General features: G+C 40.1%; 1 protein-coding gene across 3 annotated transcripts in view; it reads right to left on the minus strand.

Annotated features, from left to right (window-relative positions):
- Positions 1-7,233: 7,233 nt before the first annotated feature.
- The window catches only part of PARVA (parvin alpha), a 62,723-nt gene continuing 51,125 nt past the window's right edge, over positions 7,234-18,831 (minus strand). For all 3 annotated transcript variants that reach the window (XM_030948743.1, XM_030948745.1, XM_030948744.1), the window contains exons 8-13: positions 18,278-18,297; positions 17,033-17,094; positions 16,298-16,366; positions 14,964-15,065; positions 14,112-14,184; positions 7,234-10,811 (exon numbers count right to left, since the gene is read on the minus strand). In XM_030948743.1, coding sequence (XP_030804603.1) covers positions 10,735-10,811; positions 14,112-14,184; positions 14,964-15,065; positions 16,298-16,366; positions 17,033-17,094; positions 18,278-18,297 — 403 coding nt within the window. In that variant the 3' untranslated portion in view covers positions 7,234-10,734. The remainder of the gene's footprint in view (positions 10,812-14,111; positions 14,185-14,963; positions 15,066-16,297; positions 16,367-17,032; positions 17,095-18,277; positions 18,298-18,831) is intronic.

An 18,831-nucleotide genomic window follows, 5' to 3' on the forward strand; every position in this document is an offset into this window, starting at 1 on the left:
TAAGGAACCAACAGATGAAGGGAGGTTGGGAAGCTGGGAATTTTCGAAGGGTTACAGTAGTTAGGAAAAATTCGGTCCCAAGGCTCATACAAGATCTCATGAGAGTCAGTCAATCAGGAAATAACCAGTGGCACCCAGGAGAGTACCTGTGGCTCTTAGATGGTGATGGGAGAGCTGCTGCAGCTCTTCTAGCACGGGACTGAGAACACGCACCGGCAGCACTGTGAGGGTTAAAAGCAGAGCCAGGTCCATGTGGTTTCTGTCCATGTGCACCAGCCCAGGCACAAGCACATTTGTAACCTGGAATGAGCACTCCCAGTTCAGCTTTCAACCAGTGGCAGAGCCCAGGCAGAGCAGTGAGATGCCCAACACAAATTTAGGCAAAGCTGTGCTGCTGTACACTCCTGAAAGCTGCAGCACTAGGAGTCAATAGAGCATAACTGACCTCATTTCTTATTTTGATTTCATAACTAAAAACAACTCCGGGGAACCCTGAGCACAGAGTCTTGCTCAACCCACACCATAATTGGACTGGCTGATTGAACTAGCTGGTTTGCTAAAATTGTGTTCTGATTAAATTGTAAGACCTTTTCTCCAAATGGCAAAGCTCTCCTCCCTGTAATTCCTGAGAGATCTATCCGAGAATTACAATCTAAAGAAGAGGAGAGTGCAGAGTGTCAGGCAGCCTCTGTTGTTCGCCTCAGCAAGTTATAAATAAATATAGAATACTAACAGTGCTCTGTACTAGAGCAAGCCAAGATCAAGCCCAAGTGTCACAGTCCTCCCTGAAAATAATTGCAGCATGCAATATAATCCCACATGCTCTAGCAATATGTAGTCTAAATAGAGATGAACAGCATAGAACTGGATTGTGGGTGGTGGAATTGTACCAGACCTTGGGAATTTTATGTTAATTAAGAAATGCTGATTCATACAGAATAGTGAGTTTTAATAAGCCAGTAATAAAAGCGAAATCGTGTTTAAATAACAGGTGTGTCTTGATCCCTTGAAACAAATCTTATGATTTTTAATTGGGGGAATTAATCTAGTGGAAAATTTTGTCTGGCTTAAGAGAGCAGTTTTCTGTTGGTGTTTCATTCCCCATGCCAGAGGTCTGCCTGGGTAACTGAGCCATTGGGAGAGAAGTCTTGGAAGCAGTAGAAGTTAACGGGCTTGACACCAAAATTACAGGGTGAGGTTGTGTCACACTGGAGGAGGGAACAGAGGATCACAAGACTTCTGGGGTTAAAGTGTTGAAGACCCAGCAGCACAGGATAGTTCAGCTTAAATTCCTGTAAGTGCTCAGAAGAAAAATTACAGGTTTGCTGAGAAATATTTTAATGAAGGTGCTGGGACTGTTGTGCCCACCAAGATCCATCCTCCTTCTCACATCAGGGTCCAAATGCTTCTTCCCCCTTCTAGTGGCACAACTAAACATTCCTTGAGTACAAAGGGAAGGAGAGCCCTGGATCTTTTCCATTTCTGAGCACACATGGTAACAGGAACATCCTGAGGTTTGATGCAGATTTCCTTGTACAAATATCCCCAAAGGAGGGAGAGGTGCTCTGAGAAATTTGCCCATTTCTGTCAAATCATCACATCATTCTCTGCACCCTGGTGTAGATCCACAATGCTTTATAGATTACATAAAGGAGCTCTGTCCAATAGAGGGACATGACTATAAGCATAAAAAAGGAATCTAGACAGGTTTGGTATGTCCAACCTCAACCAATGATGGCATAAGAAATCCACTGTAGCAAAGGAAACATGAAAAGCAATGGAATTGCTAGTTATCAGCAACGGAATTTCAGAAGTTAATGCTCAAAACTTCCAGCTGAGGAATACACACATCCCTGAAATGCAGCTTAACTGTTTGCAATATCAAGAGATAAATCCATGCCCTAACTCTGCCTCCTACCATCTGGGTAGCTTTCTACAGTGATTGGGAATTGAAGAATGCAACAATTCCCTGCCACACTACCTTGTCTGGCACAGGAGGACAGTGTTCCCTCCAAGACAGAAAAATCTCTGGGTCTGGACATGGAGCTCTGGCTAAATGAAGCTGAGTCTGCTACGTGCCTTTAATTTCCTTGTCTTGATGAAAGCTTAATGTCACCACTTAGGCATTGAGAAGGTGAGTTAGGGCTTCATCAGGACTAACTGGCAGCAGGCAGAGCTGAGGGCAGATCTCCATTAAGTGCTCTAAGCCACTGGAATTAAACTGTGGGTCTGCAGAGTCTGGGAAGTAGTGGTCCCCATGCAAGTTTTCATTTCAGAGCACCTCAAACTAAGCCTCTTTTAAAACCTGACCTTTTCCCTCCAGCTCTCCTCTTCATGCTCCAGGTAACCTGGGCCCTGCCAAAGCAGAAACCCAACTTATTAGTCACCAGACACCTGGTGGCACACAGAGCCCACTCCTGATTAATTTACCACTCTGGGTTAGTTTGTGACACGAGCATGCTGCAAACCATGAAGTGATCACAGCAACATACATTCCTCTCTTTTCCCTGCAGCCTCTCTCCTTTATTCTGTGCTGTTTCTTTAGATACTCAGTGGGGCCATCCCACCCCACCACAATCTCTGAGTGCCTGCTTCCCAGCTGCATTCAGAACCCCTAAAGTGCCACAAGGAAATCTTACTTACTTAGTGATAAATAAGTAAGATTCAGGCTTTGATTTCTGTCAGGATTAGAAAGGGGTGGTTTTGTTTCCTTGGTTTTATTTTGATTCTTTTGAACTTGTGTAAATATAATTAGCATCACTTCTGTTTTGACAGTACTCTAAGCAGCGGCTCAGATTACCCTCCCTGCAATTTAAATTTGAGTTTATTTGATTTTAATATTGCTTTATAAAGAGAAGGCACAATGACCCAATTAGAAATACTGACAAGTATATGACCAAATCTTTACATTTTATCTTAGAGAAGAAAGAAAAGAAAAAATCTCAGGCAGCAAAATTAGGAAAATCACAATGGGAAGTGCCACCTTAAGACTGTACTTCTATTGAAATTCTAACCACCACAAATTTGTTTTCCATTATCTGAATTAAGACTGGAAATATTTTCCCAATGTACTAGAATTCTAAATTATTTTTTTTTTGTTCTTACACTTTGCAAAGCAAACAATCCAACCAGATTAATTCCAATACTTTAACAGTTTGTCAAATACAGCAGCTCTGTCACTTACCTTTCAGGCTACTGCATTCATAGGAATATCTTTTTTTTTTTGTAGCATTATCTCATATAAATCCACACGTAAGTTTAGCACAAACCGTAAAAATGTGTTGTACACTTCAGCTAATCTAGTATCTTTCATTTCTAAGGAGGATTTGGGTGGAGGCCAAGTTAATTAAAACCAGAATAGAAATGGGTTCTATTCACATGAGTCATATACCTCTGACTCACAATAGAGTCTGTGCAGCTAATGGGTTAATTTGTCCTGATAACAGAAAAAAATAGGCTGGAGGTTATGACTGTTTGGAGAGACAGTAGATGTACAAGGTTTTTATGCCATTGAGAACACAGACCTGCTCTAATGATGTCCTTTCTGTCTATTCAAGTGCTGTAACAAACAGTTCAGAAAGATCTGGAGGTACAGAAGGCTCAGAAATGCAGGACTGACGCCTTCAAAGCTCTATTATTGTAACAATATGCACATGGAAGTGTTTAAGTTTCTGTCACAGAGGGGGACGTCTCAGCCACATGCAAGCAGCTTGCAATGCTGGCAAGAGGCTGATGGCCCTGCAGCACTTCAAGGGGAAGGATTCCTCCCCCAGGCACCTGGGAAATCCACACACTTACCTCAATGCTGAACACCCACCTCTCCACCACAGAAATGTGGAAATCTTCTGAGCTAACAGCCTTCCTGCTCCTCTGGTCCCTGTGCCCCTGGGCACGGGCACCCACCCCAGCCTCAGTGGTCACTTCTTAGCCCCTTGTTTCACATCACCACTTAAGGGCAGAAAGAGGCACTCAGTCCCCAGTCCACACCTACTGCTCCTATCATGAGGGAGAGAAGCTCACAGCACAGAATTCCCTCCTGCATTCCTGCAGGACTGTGAGCCTTGCAAGACAAGTACTTGATCACCATGCCTGGATTCAGTACATCACTACATATATATTATGCAGAGTGCTGGCAAAGAGGAGTGAAAGCAGAAGCTCAGCAGGAACTTTGCAGTGAAACAGAGGCAAGACAGAGGTCAGTCTGTTTTCTCTTCGCAGTATGTTTGGGAATTTTAACACCCTTTGATTGACTGAAATACAGAAGTAGGACTTACAGGAGGCCCAGAACACAGGTTCTTCCCCCAAATCCTTTTCCACCTTTTCAACAGCTTAATCAGCAACTACGCTCCCTCTTCTGCTCTCCTCTGTCTCAATTAATGTGGAATTACTCAACACACTGAGTTCAGCTTAGGCATCAACACTGCCCCTCCAACAATAGTAAAAACATCATTTCTCCTTCATTTCATACTGCAGGATTCTAAAAAGGAGAAGGAGTAACTCCCATGGCTGCAGAAGGGTATTAAAGCCAGATCTTTTGCTTTCTGTGTGAACAGCAGTGTAAAGATTGAGGTAGCCAGACCGTGACCTTTGTGCTGTACTGCAATGTTTGAAGAAGAGCAAGTCTTGTTCTTCAGGACAAAACCCACAAAATTCAGGACAAAAGCTCCAAGTGCCTATGTAGGGGGTTGAGAATGTGGATCCTAAGCAAGCAGAATTGCTTCTATCCAGCCCTGAGTAAAACTGGGATTGAAGACTGGCATTAAAACTCACCCTGTCTTTAGTGCTCCCTGTTGATTAGGCAGCTCTGCTGGGTGGTTTCAGCTTTACAAGCAGACCTAAAGATCAAACACCTGCTTCTGGACTCCAGCCAGTAATTCAGTGGCTATAAATGTCGATCTGGAGCACTTTAGATGCCTATATTTTGGACTAGGTCCAAGCTCTGCATTGAAGCTCCTGCATTAAAGGGTCGCAACAAAAACACGTTTATAAAAAATAGATCTCAAAATCTTCCTAAATGCAATTATTTTCTGACACAGACATTATAATTTCAATGTTTTGCTAACATTTTGTTAGATTCAAAATTAACAAAATTGCTCCGCAGAGAATTGCATTATATCCAGCTGGGATATGCCCACTGAAGTGCTCAGCACCACAAAGTTAAAAGTAAAGGTGTTCTTTGCTACTTTGAGGCCAAGACAGCATTTTCCTGACCTGCTGCTGTTAATCATTTCAAACATATGTTTACATGATTGCTTTTGCCAACCCCCGTTCAGCTGTCACCAGCCCCCACAGAATATAATAATAAACACCTTGCACACCCACAAAGGGGTTACTGGAAAAGGCTTGGGTGCATGGAGAGGTCTGGAAGTTTTGAGAACACAAAACACACAGATTCCCTAATTTTTTGTCAGACATATCATCCTTTGACCCAACAACAACATGCAGGGTTGATTTTCAGGTGCAAATTTTATTGTGAATCATAACAAAAGGTTTCAGGAAAAGCACAGGGAAAAAAAATCAGCAAGAGTGTGTCTTTTACTTACAGAGTACATACATTCTGTGAAAGCCACTAACTCTGCAGTTGAAGGCAATGCAGCTTCATTTTAACTAATAATTATTTTCAGATACATGTTTAGCAAATTTTGAAAATATTCTTTTTTCTCAGTTAGTTTGATATTGAGATTGAGGACCAAATGTTTCAATGACTCTATTATTGTTGCAGTGTGCATGGTACTAAATTGTTAGACAGAAAAGAAAATCTCATTATTGCAGAAACAATCTCACAGAAAATATTTTCAGAATACATAAAATTAGCCCTTGTAAATGTTGGATGACTCAAAACCTCTTTGGAAAAATCTGTGGATACTGAGGTATGCGTAATTTAAAAATTTTGGTGGTGCTATGACAATTTTTCATATGACAAATCAAAGTAAAATATCTTCATGCAAGCTAATTGTAACTTTTTACAAAGGATTTCTTCAGTCTGTAATTGTACCTTGACTGTGAAGAGAAAGCTCACACTAATTCTCACAATAAAATGACAAAAGTCATACAGGTAACAGTGTAAAAATCTTACAAGAGGTCTTCAAGGCACTGTTTTCTCTTTGAATGCTTGGCCATTGATGAAGGTTGTTTTGAGAGGAAGACAAGAATAACAAAAACAAGACCTAAGGCTGGCATCTAGTATATTAAATATCACTTATATCTTTATCTAATGAAACAAACTTCTAAAAGCCATTCTGCTTTACAACACTGTGGCTTGCAGTAAGGTGTCGGCTAAAATCATCTGAAACATGAATTTAAAACCATACCTCCAGAATAAAAAGTAAGAACAAAAGCCAACCAATACCCCTGTTATCATGGTCTGCTTGAATGCAACCATCCCCCAGCACTGCAATGCTCTCTAAGAGAGGCTCTGGTGATTTCCTGCCACAATTCACTGCAGTGGATTAGGACCTTATCCACCTCCTGCTGGTCCACTTGAATTCCTGAGCTATGGAGCTGCAAGGGCTGCTACCCTCTGTAACATGGAGCTGCTCCTGACTAGGAAATGTAAAGAACTGCTTTCTGCAGTCAGCACATTTAACAGGAAACTTGGTTCGTCTGGACTCCATCAGAAATACAGAGCAATCCAATGCTGGGCTTTATGAGTGTGTCTTGGGTAAAATTATGCAAAGGTTCCTTTTTATAGGACTTGTTCTTTATGGCAAATAACAGGCAGTCAGCTGAGAAAGAAATCTGAAAGGAGCTGAACTCAAGATATTAGGATTTTAGGTAATTATTTTGACAACAGCTTATTGACACACTATGAAAAATCTGTAGCTCCTCTTTAGAAAAACCCCAAACAGTAAGTTCTGTGTGGTTGAAAGAGCACACCAGGATCCATCCAGAGGGAAAGGATGCCCATCTCCAGCCACAGAAGAAACCCAGATATCCTATTGCTGGATGCAATGGATGAATCAGAAGTCACAGAAAACTGTTCTTTTGGGGGGTTTCACAATGCCCCAGCAGCAGCAATGGTTACTGCTTCTTTGCTACTCAAGGCAGGCCAAGAATTGGCCACTTTTTGGTGGGCTCAGCTGCCTGTGGGGTTTGTGTGACACAGCATAAGAGACAGGCACATTGCTCTGGTGGGTGGGATCCCAAAACCATCATGAGATCCTCAGGCAGGGCCTTGGATTTATCCCAGCTGGCTTTAGGATCCAAAGTGCTGAGATAGCAGCCATTGACACACTATGAAAAATCTGTAGCTCCTCTTTAGAAAAACCCCAAACAGTAAGTTCTGTGTGGTTGAAAGAGCACACCAGGATCCATCCAGAGGGAAAGGATGCCCATCTCCAGCCACAGAAGAAACCCAGATATCCTATTGCTGGATGCAATGGATGAATCAGAAGTCACAGAAAACTGTTCTTTTGGGGGGTTTCACAATGCCCCAGCAGCAGCAATGGTTACTGCTTCTTTGCTACTCAAGGCAGGCCAAGAATTGGCCACTTTTTGGTGGGCTCAGCTGCCTGTGGGGTTTGTGTGACACAGCATAAGAGACAGGCACATTGCTCTGGTGGGTGGGATCCCAAAACCATCATGAGATCCTCAGGCAGGGCCTTGGATTTATCCCAGCTGGCTTTAGGATCCAAAGTGCTGAGATAGCAGCCTTGAGACCACAGGCTCCCTCTGGGACCAGGAGAGGAACTGGCCTCTCCAGGTGGCTGCCCATGTCTCACATGAGCTAAATCAATTGGTTTGGGTCCACTTAATCATTTTAAGTAATTATAAATAAACATGGGATTGGCTAAACTTTAAACAACTTCTATCTTGATATAAACAGTGAGGAGAATTCTGCTTTCAGCAGTATGTCAGGGTGCATTGCTGTGTATCAAGAATAAAAGAAATGTAGGTGTGGCAGAATTTGGCCCAGATAACTTTTCTATTCCCCGAAGGAAAGGGCTGGCCTACACCAACTGCTGAAAAGCAAGCTGTCTACAGTAGTATTCTATATTTCTCTTATATTCTGAATCAAAGCAATAAATATTAGATATAATCTCTATATGGGATTAATCTCTATATTGGATTTTCTATTTATCTGATAGCTATTTAAATCTACACTGTCAAAAATATAAGCAGTGACCCAGTCCTACATGGCAGCATATACTATTTGTGTGTAACTGTTAAAACTATCACATGGATCTATATTTACATAGGACACTGTTGTTTATATAGCAGATTTTCATTTACATGAATTCTTACCATGGGATAGATAATTGTGGAAAGGTTGGATATTGTTTAAATGCTTCTACAGTTCTGCATAATTGCATTTCAACATGAGGATTTAATAATTCTGTCTCAGTTTTATGTTTTATAAGGATGGAAATGGAGCCTGACATATAATTCTCCAATAATGTTATACTCATATAGCACAAGAAATACTTATTTGCAAGTCCAGGCAAAGAAAACTGCTTCAGTGTTCACTTTACCCACATAAATCTCCTCTTTAAAGAAAGTGCACTCCTGAAAAAAAAGGCTGTCAAAATCCTTCAGCACTGTTGAAATGTAAAAGCGTTGCAGCTGAGCATGGTCTGCAGAAAAAACATCATTTGTTTTTTAATTAGCTATTACAATTACTACTAGGTGTGCAAATGAAAAACTTGCATGTTAAACATTAAAATAAGCTGAAATTGCTGCTGATATATACACGAGAAGTTCTGTCTCAGTTTGCTCAAAAAAAGTTTGGTTCATTCCTATCGTTTAGCTTCTCAGATACTAAAGCTATAATGAAAATGTTCATTTTCATTGAGGTCAAAATGTCAAAATGTCCAGCTATTTCTCCCTGTAAAGGGGAAAGAACTGTTGTTTTCTGTACCTCTGATTTCAGAAACTCAGTTAAAAACTGAGGTAAGAAAATATTTTAACAGGTAAGAAAATATTTTAACGAAGATATTTAGAGTGCTTCTTACTCAGATATTCTTAATCAGGTAATTTCTGAGATCAGAGAACACCCAGGCATTGTCCTTTGAATTGAATATTGACTTTCCCTTGGAAAAGTTCATATTATTTCTCAGGAAAATAATTTTGTATTCTTCCCCCAGCAGAAGTCAGTATCACCGTATTACCAAATATCAACTGGCGTTTAGCAAAGACAGAAAATCATTGCTGGAGTTCCCTCTGTGCTAATGTTGTACTGGAAAGCTCTGCATAAAAGAAAAACAAAAAAAGCCCTGGAAAATGGAAAAATGTAATGCTTTACATCATGAGTAACACCCAGCTGTTACTGAGTGTCCCTGCCAGCTCTGCCTTTCTGCTGGTGACGATTCCAGCCCTGACCCATCGCTTCTCCTTGACCTGAGCCAGCTCTGCTCTAACTAGAGGGCTGTTAACAACTCTCCTTCCTGCATTAAGCACTCCCAAGATTTCTGAAGAGTTATCAAGGAATTTCAGCCTGAGGAATTTTTTTCCTGACTGTGTAAAGCAGGACCCCAGGAATTTGTGGTTGCAACAGAGCGCTTTGTTTCAGAAGTGATGCAGGCAGCCTCCAGCAGCTTCCTCTGGAAGCATAACTGGAGCTTGGTACCAGTCTAAGGGAAGAATCAACTCACATTTCCCTTTTGTGTCTTTGTTAAAGCTAAAAGCAAACAGATAACAGCTCAATTTGTGGTAATTAAATAAAAAAATCTTTGTAGCCATGTAAAATCACCAAAGAACTTTACACTGTAACAGAATCTTTGCAGATGGAAGTAGTTTTGACCACTTCTAGAAAATGAATCTTATTTTTTCGTGTTGAACATTATGCAGTTCATTATGACGAACATACATTCATCATAAAATCAACCAAAGGGACAACTCTAAATTCTATTCAGCAATTAATCTAAACTTGCAGTCTGATAATCCTGTGATTAAACTGCCAAAATAAAAACAAGCCGTTCTTCTACTTTTTAAATGATGTAATAATACAAATATTATAGAAAAGCTGTATTATGCAGGTGTGTCTTCCTGAAAAGTGTTCTTTGCAAAAAAGATCTCTTCCTTGAACAAAAACAAGTGACAAGCTGCAAAGTGTGATGCTGTGGAATGCTCAATAGCACATATTGAAGCAGAGTATCACATCGTAGTAAGTCTGAAGGAATGAGTAGCCACTTCAGTTTGTACCCATAAAATTAAAGCCTAATAATAGCACTGGAACTATATATTCAGCAGGTTAAGTTTCTTCTTCTTAGCTGTCATGTGAACAAATGTATTTAACTGTTTCTCCCCATGCACATTCTTCACAATTAGAATGGAACTGTCTTATCATGGATAGAAAATATTCTTCCCCTTCCCAGATTAAAAAAAGATGTATGTAAAAAAATAATTAAGTACTCAGTACAGAATATTCCTATGATTGGCCCCAAAGGCTGATTTGAATCAAACCTACTAATTTTTTTAAATTGCTTCACCTATTAAAAACAGTATGAAGACACGAATGTCTCCCAGACAAGACTGAATTATCCCAGAATGAAGACAGGAATTCCCCCAGAAAATACCCAGATACCTTCCTCCAAATCCTTTTTTCTTTATAAGTTATATTAGTTTTAAATCTACTGTGAAAATAGTAGTGCCAGAATAATCAACTGATAACCAAAAATTCTTCAGCTAAATGGTTTTGTTCCTTTTAGGATAGAGATGCAGAGGAAATACTGACAGAAGATAGGCTAGTTATGATGTTTTCTTTGTCAACACTCCTTTGTGACTCAAATCAATTCTTCACTCCACATTCCTGTATTTGGAAAACAGATTGTACAGTACTCTCAGTGTAGACTTCAAGTCACAATTTACAATATCTAGAAAAAAGACAAGGGAAGACAAATTAGTAACTTCATTAGCTCCAAATGTTTTCCAGAAAAATGTGCCCATTCTCTGCTCCTTTCCCTTGCTCACATTAATAACCATGAACATTTGATCATAAGGATAGAAAAAAAGAGTAGAAATATCAATAAAACACAATTTTCAAACTGGCAACTCAAAACTTGGTGTTCTAACCACTTCTAGTTAGGGATACAAATAGCTCTGGATGCTGCTGATGAAATGCAGCCAAGCTCAGATGCTCCTGAGTCAAAGTGTGCCCAGGATTACACATACTTATATGACTTCATCTTCAGACAGTTGTGGCTGGAAAGTAATGATTTTGAAAAAAAGTCATCAGGCAGTAACCAATGGAAGCTTCCTCTTATGTAAGAATTGTAGGACTTGGCACACTCTGGACTGCAACATCCTTCACTAGGCCCAATTGCAGCAAGATAGCTAGAGGCAAGTTTAAATTTTCCAGAGGATCTAAGGAAGCTAGGTATACAAGAGTTCCTTGAACAAACATCTGAAAATTCTTTGAGTTAGCTGACATTCATGGCTGAATCAGTCCTCAGAAACTCAACATCTAAAGTAAAGGATTTATATGAAACAAAAAGCTAATGAATACCTTCTGTTTCAAAGAGCAGTTCTTGAGAAAGTCAATATTATTTCACAAGAAATCTATAAAACAAACTGACAAGTACTACTGCAGCAGTCTACACCAGTGCTTTAGTCAGTCTCAAACAGGGATTCAGAATTGCCCCAGAAAGAGCAGAGTGGAATCAGAATTGTCCTATCTCTTTCTGCTGAATGCACAGGAACTCAAATTCCTAACTGTGGTTCTTGGAATTGGCCAAAACCTCCAAGTAAGCCCAGTAAATTCTGTATTCATTATATTTATCTACACTGATGTTTCTCACAGATTCTGAAGGGGTCACACTTTAAATAATTAATCCAATCAAACCTATGCCTGGTAAGTGTGCCAACTAAAGACATTGAATTTACATCCATGGACAAAAGGTGGAAACACTCAAGGCTAGATTTTATTCTGGGCCTTGGTCATATAACCAGAGCCAGCATTGGTTTGTGGCTCTTTATAAATCAGATGAAAAATGCTTGGTATAAAATGAAGAGGAAATGCCAAAAGCTGCAGGAAGGGTGCATTGCCCCCACAAGATCCCACTGCAATCTGTAATACTGTTTGCATGCAACACTGGAAGTTTCCTCTTTCAGGCCAGCAGCAAGGTGCAGAATTACTTTTTTTCCAAACACAGAACTTCTATTATTAAAGAAGTAACTTTGTTAGGTCTTTGCAAAGACACCACCACAAAAAAGATACCACCACCACCACAATGAAATCCCAGAGAAGGGCTCAAAGTAAAAGAAGCACATTCCCAGAGAAAGATGGGTTATTCCCGTTGCTACATGGGTTTGACCAACACATGTAACATTTTACTGGTTGCAAGTTTCTAAAAGAGAAACCCGAGTTTGGCTTTGATGTACACATTGCAGGGAGCTCTGAAAAAGCTCAAACTGCAAATGAATTCATTATAGTTTCAGCAAATTAATGTTCCAGCCATTCTTAAAGTAAAAGGTCACAGAAAGCTTTTTAAGACCTTTTCGATTATATTGCAAATAACCCAAATAAACTGTTGACCCCATAAAAATCATTGGTTTTCATACTCATTTATTTAACTGCATTCTTTTTTTCCCACTAAATATGTTTTTCATATTCTAAAGAACTTTTCAGCATATTTTTTCCTCAAGGACCTCAAAGAAACAGTGCAGGAATTCAAAGAGTATTTAGTGTACACATTTAGGGTAAGATCCTTTTCAATACTCTTTTGCTCACTGGAAATTTTAAGTACGGGCATTGTGCCCAATGTAACAACACATAAAACAGATGTGTTTTTCCATTCACTTTGGGCAGGAAGTTTCATATTAAGCATTTCAATAATTGCACAAGAAATGTCTTATATATGCTGAAATATCCTTATGGCTTGATTTATACTGGAAAAATTAGCTGTCCCCTAGAGCAATAAATACCTGAAAAATTAAATGCCATAAGAATTTTAAACCATCCATGGGGAGTAAGGGATCACAGATACTCTGTGTTTTACTTGGATCCCTCAATTTCTCTGTTTCCTCATTCTCACTTTGACTATTTCAGACATAAAGGCTTGTGATACACTCACCAGTGGTACAGCTAAGCATGACTGTGGATAAGAGTTCAACCAGTCAAAAGAAGTAAAATATCAGGCTAAGTAGGTGCAGATTTAATGCACAGGCTCGATCCTGAGATGCATTATTCTCTGTGTGTGTGTGTGTGTGTGTGTCTGTTATAGCCTGGAAGTTGGGAGGGAAGGAAAAAACCCTGAATGGAGCAGAACCTGATCCAGCAAGCAGTGCCTGAATCTCCCAAGAGTTCTGACTGTTAGAAGCGACACTCTGACATGAGCTTATGTCAGCTCCTCAGGGAATGACAATCCAATATTGTGGCAGGAAAAGACTGTGAGCACCACGGAATGTAAGTCTGAAATTGGTCTTGAAAAGACACAGCTATGTTGATTTTTGTGGCAGGTAACCAGCAGGAGCCCAGACATCATTCCTGGTGGGAAGAGGGGAGGAGAAGCTGCACATCCAGCTCCTGCACGGTAAGAAGTGGTAGCTCCTCACAGGAGGAACTACAAGAGATACCCATTACCCTGGTGACTCAAGGGCTGTGTCTCCAGCCTGAAAAGCTGGATTTAAACACTGTATGTGTAGGAACAAAGAGAAGTGGAATCCCAGTGCTCCCAAAGTCAGCAGCAAACCCTTTATCCTCACTGAAGCACATTCTACTGTCCGTCCCCAGCTCTACAACTAATTTAAATATGCATTATTAGGTCCTGCATCCAAAGGCAGGTATGTGAACATTTGAAATTCTACTTCCACAACATCTCCTTCATTTGTGAAAATCTTATAAATTACTGGAATACTCAAGGTTTAGCGTGAAAATGTGAGATGGGGGAAAATGGAGCAATTGGAGCAACTGACATCTGCCAGTGACACCAATCACAACTGTTTTTCTTTTGGGAATATTAGAGTATTACTGCATATATTTGGCCAATGAAAAAAGGAAGCATTACAACCTTTGAAAAAGTGCATTTAAAATACAGAGTTCCTTGAGCACTACAAAATGTACCTTGCCTTTTCCTGCTGGATTAACTTTACCTTTACTTAGCCACACTGTAACCTTGTAAGATCGGGAGCTCACACAAATTTTTAAGGAGATACGAAAAAGGTAGAATGGGTACCTTCTGGTCTTGGCTTTGGTTTTTCCAATCCACCATCCTGCATTAGCTCAAATGCAAAGGATACATTGACAACCTGGCAATACAACAGAGGCAGTCACTCTTGTGAACTCTGTACAGAGCAAATGGTCAAGACAAGATATATTTAAAGCTGCAGATCCAGATATTCAAAAGGAAAAAATAGTCAGGGCTCTGTAGATCTGGTCTTTGGAATCCAGACAATCCATTGTTTTGCTGTTTCTGGGTGACGGTGGTTGCAGAAAGATAAAGGTAATTGAAAGCTAACATGAACTAACACAACCCATAATAAAATTACTCACAAGTAAGCACAGCCCACTTCCTACGAGTTCAAAAATTGGAACATGATGGACCCTGAAGTGCTCTTGTCTTGAACAGACAGATGAATTGCCTGGATAGCTACAGACACTGATGTAATGTTGGTCTTAAATTGACACATTGTACATATATGCCTTTATGCTTCCAAAATCCTTTAAACCTTTCCAACATTAAATTCTTGGATTTTGGACGCACAAAAAAAATCAATTCTGTCATCAGTGCCTGTGTGTAATCCTATATATGTTAATGAACAGTAGGTCTTGTATAATGACAGCACCACACAATGGCTGCCAAAATCTGTTAATACTTGCTAACCACCCCATCATTAATATAATTTTCTGTTTCATTCCAGCTAGGTATTAATACTGATTTTTTTAAATACTTGGAAATGGTTACCAGTACGGTCCTTTCTTGACTTCAGCTATTAGCATCAAACTTATGCACAAAAGTTTGTGTTATCCTTCTACAACTAGACATATCTATGCGTTTGTTTTTAACAGAAAAATTAAGTCTAGTTACCTTTTGTTCAAAACTGTCAGGAGTCAAGAAAAAGCTGTGCAGGGGAACAAAATAGCCTTCCAGGAGACCCATTAGCAGGACTAAGTACACTCCATCTGCAAACTGAAAAAAAAAAACATTTCTCAGTACATTTTCTATTGAAAACTATTTGAAAAATAGTTCACTGCTTTTCTTTGACAATGGAGTCCTGGAACAGATTTGCCCAGGGCAGTGGATGCCCCACCCCTGGAACTGACCAAGGCTGGATGGGGCTCTGAGCAAGCTGATCTGGTGGAGGTGTCTCTGCAGGAGGAGTGGAACTGGATGATCTTCAAGGCCCCCTCTAACCCAAACCATTCCATGTTTCTGTGGTTTTGTCACAGGCCTCTCACTCCTACCCTAGTGGCATCAGGTCTATGGGTCTATCAATCCATCACCTTCCTGAGGCAGGTGATTTTCTTTCAGCTGATGGAAATACAACCTCTCATTTCAGAGAATGCTGTTTCAGATAAATGCTTAAGGAGTTTCTAGGTACATTTGAATGTTTTCCCTCAAGGTAAATGATGCAATGAGCAGAAATAGGGAATGCCCTTTTGAAAGCCTTTACACACGATTTCCATCTAAATCTTAATTTTACCTTTGAAAAATCTCTATCAGCTTGGTAGGTGTGTAAATAAAGCAGAGATTCTTAATAACATGAACCAAGACATAAAATAAAGCCTGACCTGAAGACACCTGGGTTTTTTTGATAGTGCAGATCCCATCCCTTCCTGCCTGACCCCATAATTTTCTTATGATAACTGCTGCAATTGTTCACATGGGGAGGTATTAATACAGCAGGATTAAGCTTTTCTTTTAGCTTCTTTTCAGCCAATTTAGCAGCTGAGAACAAGACAGAAGAGCATGCAGCACATTATTTCTGTGGTGCAATCAAGCCTGCAGCCCAGCTGTACAGCTGCCCATACACTTGAGCAGCTTTGCTCTGGAGAATTCCCGAATTCCCCCTGAATGGAGGCTTTGTCATCCCATGTGCTTGTGCAAAGGTAGGCAGGAAACAACTGCTCAGCCTGGCACTGGAGCAAACCAAGTGCACACAATCCCTTCCTGACCAAAACAAGCAGGTCCTTGGCAGCAACCAATTAATTTTTATGCTAATGGAGATACAAAACTGTTTTAGATGCTTGATTGGTGAGGGTCTTCTTTGTACATATTTAGAAATGAAGGGTTTCCTGCTGAAATAACGTCTTGGAGCTCATTCAATACTAATTCAGTGAAATTTCTGGAAAAAGCTGAGGGCACAATGCATAACACAGTGCAACTACCTCTCCCCTTTAAGAAAGGCTATAAAATCCTACCTGTGTATCCAGTTCAGTCACCTCTAAATTCAACTTATTCAGATGCTTGTTCACAAAGGTGATGAGAGTCTGAAATAAGAAAACACTGCAATGAAGGCCTGTTCAGCAGGGCAGCAGCTCAACACCAGCAGTATGAACTCCACTCAGAAGAGAATCTGCGGAGTGAAGAGACTGCAACAGAATCTCCCAATTTTGAAATTGAAATGTGACATTAAAAATGGTTTTAAAATTATTTTTTACAAGAATGAAGAACAGAACTAAAATGGATGTGATATATATATAAAAATACACTGTTAAAATATAGAAAACCCCCAAATTTTTAGCAGACTAGGGAGAAGTGGGTAATTGGACTCCACTCAAATCTGACAGCAGCCAAAATACTCCAGGGTCAGACCTCTGGCAGCTGTAAACTGGATATCTCATTGGCATCAGTACAGTCAATGTACCAGTTGGGTTCTACTCAGCACACACTTTGTGAGAGCTTTCCTGATGGAAACTTTGATAACTATATGTTGTTCCATGTTCCAAAGTTAAGTTCGTGCTGCTAAACATTAAATAAAAACTAAGATTATAATCATTACTTTGTGCATTTAAGCATAAAGCTTAATTGTATTTAATGTATGCAAAGCATGCCAGTCATACATTATATCCACACACACCACATCCACACCATCTGATACACACAAGCATGCACATGAACACATTAGGTATTCCAAAAATAAAAAGCCTTCCAACCTTTTTCACTACATTGAGCTTGTCTGGGGCATGGTCAAATAAAGTGTCGAATGCATCTCTTTCTGAAAAACATTCAGGGCCATTAATACACTGAGCAGCAGTTGTTCCAGTGCAGAATAAACACTTCCTGAGACACACATTCATTTGAGACAACACAGTCAGCAAAATGGTTCAATACAGTCTCTGAATTTCAAGTACCAAGTAGTTTGCATACTTCTCTCTTGCTGCGAGTTGCTAGTAACTTTATTATTCACAAAAAAGCATCATTTTCAGGTAGGATTTGGGTCACCTAAAGACCCTGTTTCTCAAAAATGAGCTAAGAATAGCATCTTTGCATGAGATCTTGAACAGCCAGATAGAGACAGCCAAGTAACCAAATCATTTTCTGCAGAAGAGCATGAGTTTACATTAGTCACTGTATCTACAGAGGAAGATTTCCCCCAAGGGCCACTGACTGCATTATTAAGCATCTCAAGCAGGTTTATGATTAAACATCTGCAATACAATCCTTTGTACAGATGTATTTGGCCACTCTCAGAGGCAATCTAGGACAGCCAACCTAAGGTAGCATGACTGGAGTGCTACTGCAATCACCTTCTGAAGAAAAGAGAAAAAATATAAAAAGGCACCAGAGCTTTTTCTGAGCAATTTGTGTTTCAACAACCACCTGAATAACAGCAAATGACTCAACAAACATTCATATTCCTCAATTCAAGAAAAAACCCCAAAGCCAGAGTAGATCCAAAGGCATTTGTGGAAGGCAGACTTTACACCAGGCAAGACTCAGGGGGATGTTTTCTATTGGCCAGCCTCAATCCTGGCAGTGAGACACACGAGGCACAGGACCTGCTGAATAATGACTCCACATCTTTAAAGTATAAGTAGGTAATGGATGTGGAATATCAACATTCACCAGCTGGTTCACGATAAGACACCATTTCACATTATGCTGGGAACTCAGGACCATCAGTACCACTGCAGTAATGTTCTGGAGGTTAAACCACAAAACCTATGCAAATCAACATGTGCTGAAAAGCAATGAAATGTATTTTAAAGATGGTCAGAGTGATTTTAATGGGTTTTTTCCCTTTGTGTTTAACTGCCACAACAGCCTGTGGTGCGTATTTGCCAGGGCAACTTGAAATCCTCTCCTTTCTTGCCACTTGATCAAAGTGACCACCCACTGCAGAACTCGTGTACCCTCTGGCTGCCTCAAGAAAAGAGACAATAATCAAATGAACTTACCATGCCTTCCTGATAATGCCCTGTGGGGGAAAAAATGGAAAAGAACAAAACAGTTACACATAACTCACCTGCAGATATTGTGCTGCAACAAAACCTAGCATACATGGTAAGATCTTCAGCCTGGTGACTAATGGAGTAGATCCATGGATTTAGGAGAATTTTGGGAATAACTTCACCAAGTTACTCCAGGGTTAGTCTGGAGTCTATCAGTATAATATCTCTTGTCTCCACCAAAGCCTCACAGGAGGCCAGATCCCATATTCCCTACTTTGAACCAAATCAGCACAACCTGCCTGAATAAAAAACGCTTTTCCATGTTGATTTTGAGAAAACTTTTCCCTCTGCTTCAAAGATGCATCTACCACACCAACCACAAGAGAAATCCAGCCCAAACAAGGCTTGGGCTGGGTTCTTAAGAACTGCAGGATTTTGCTCCAGTTGATCCTTCATATAACTATCACACATAAATCCATACAGAATAATAGTAAGTCAGTAGTGCAGCTTCTCTCCATTCAATTAGAAACCTGGATATTCTACTACTTTTCCCTTTTGGT

This window comes from Camarhynchus parvulus, chromosome 5 (genome assembly GCF_901933205.1).
Source record: "Camarhynchus parvulus chromosome 5, STF_HiC, whole genome shotgun sequence".
NCBI lineage: Eukaryota > Metazoa > Chordata > Aves > Passeriformes > Thraupidae > Camarhynchus > Camarhynchus parvulus.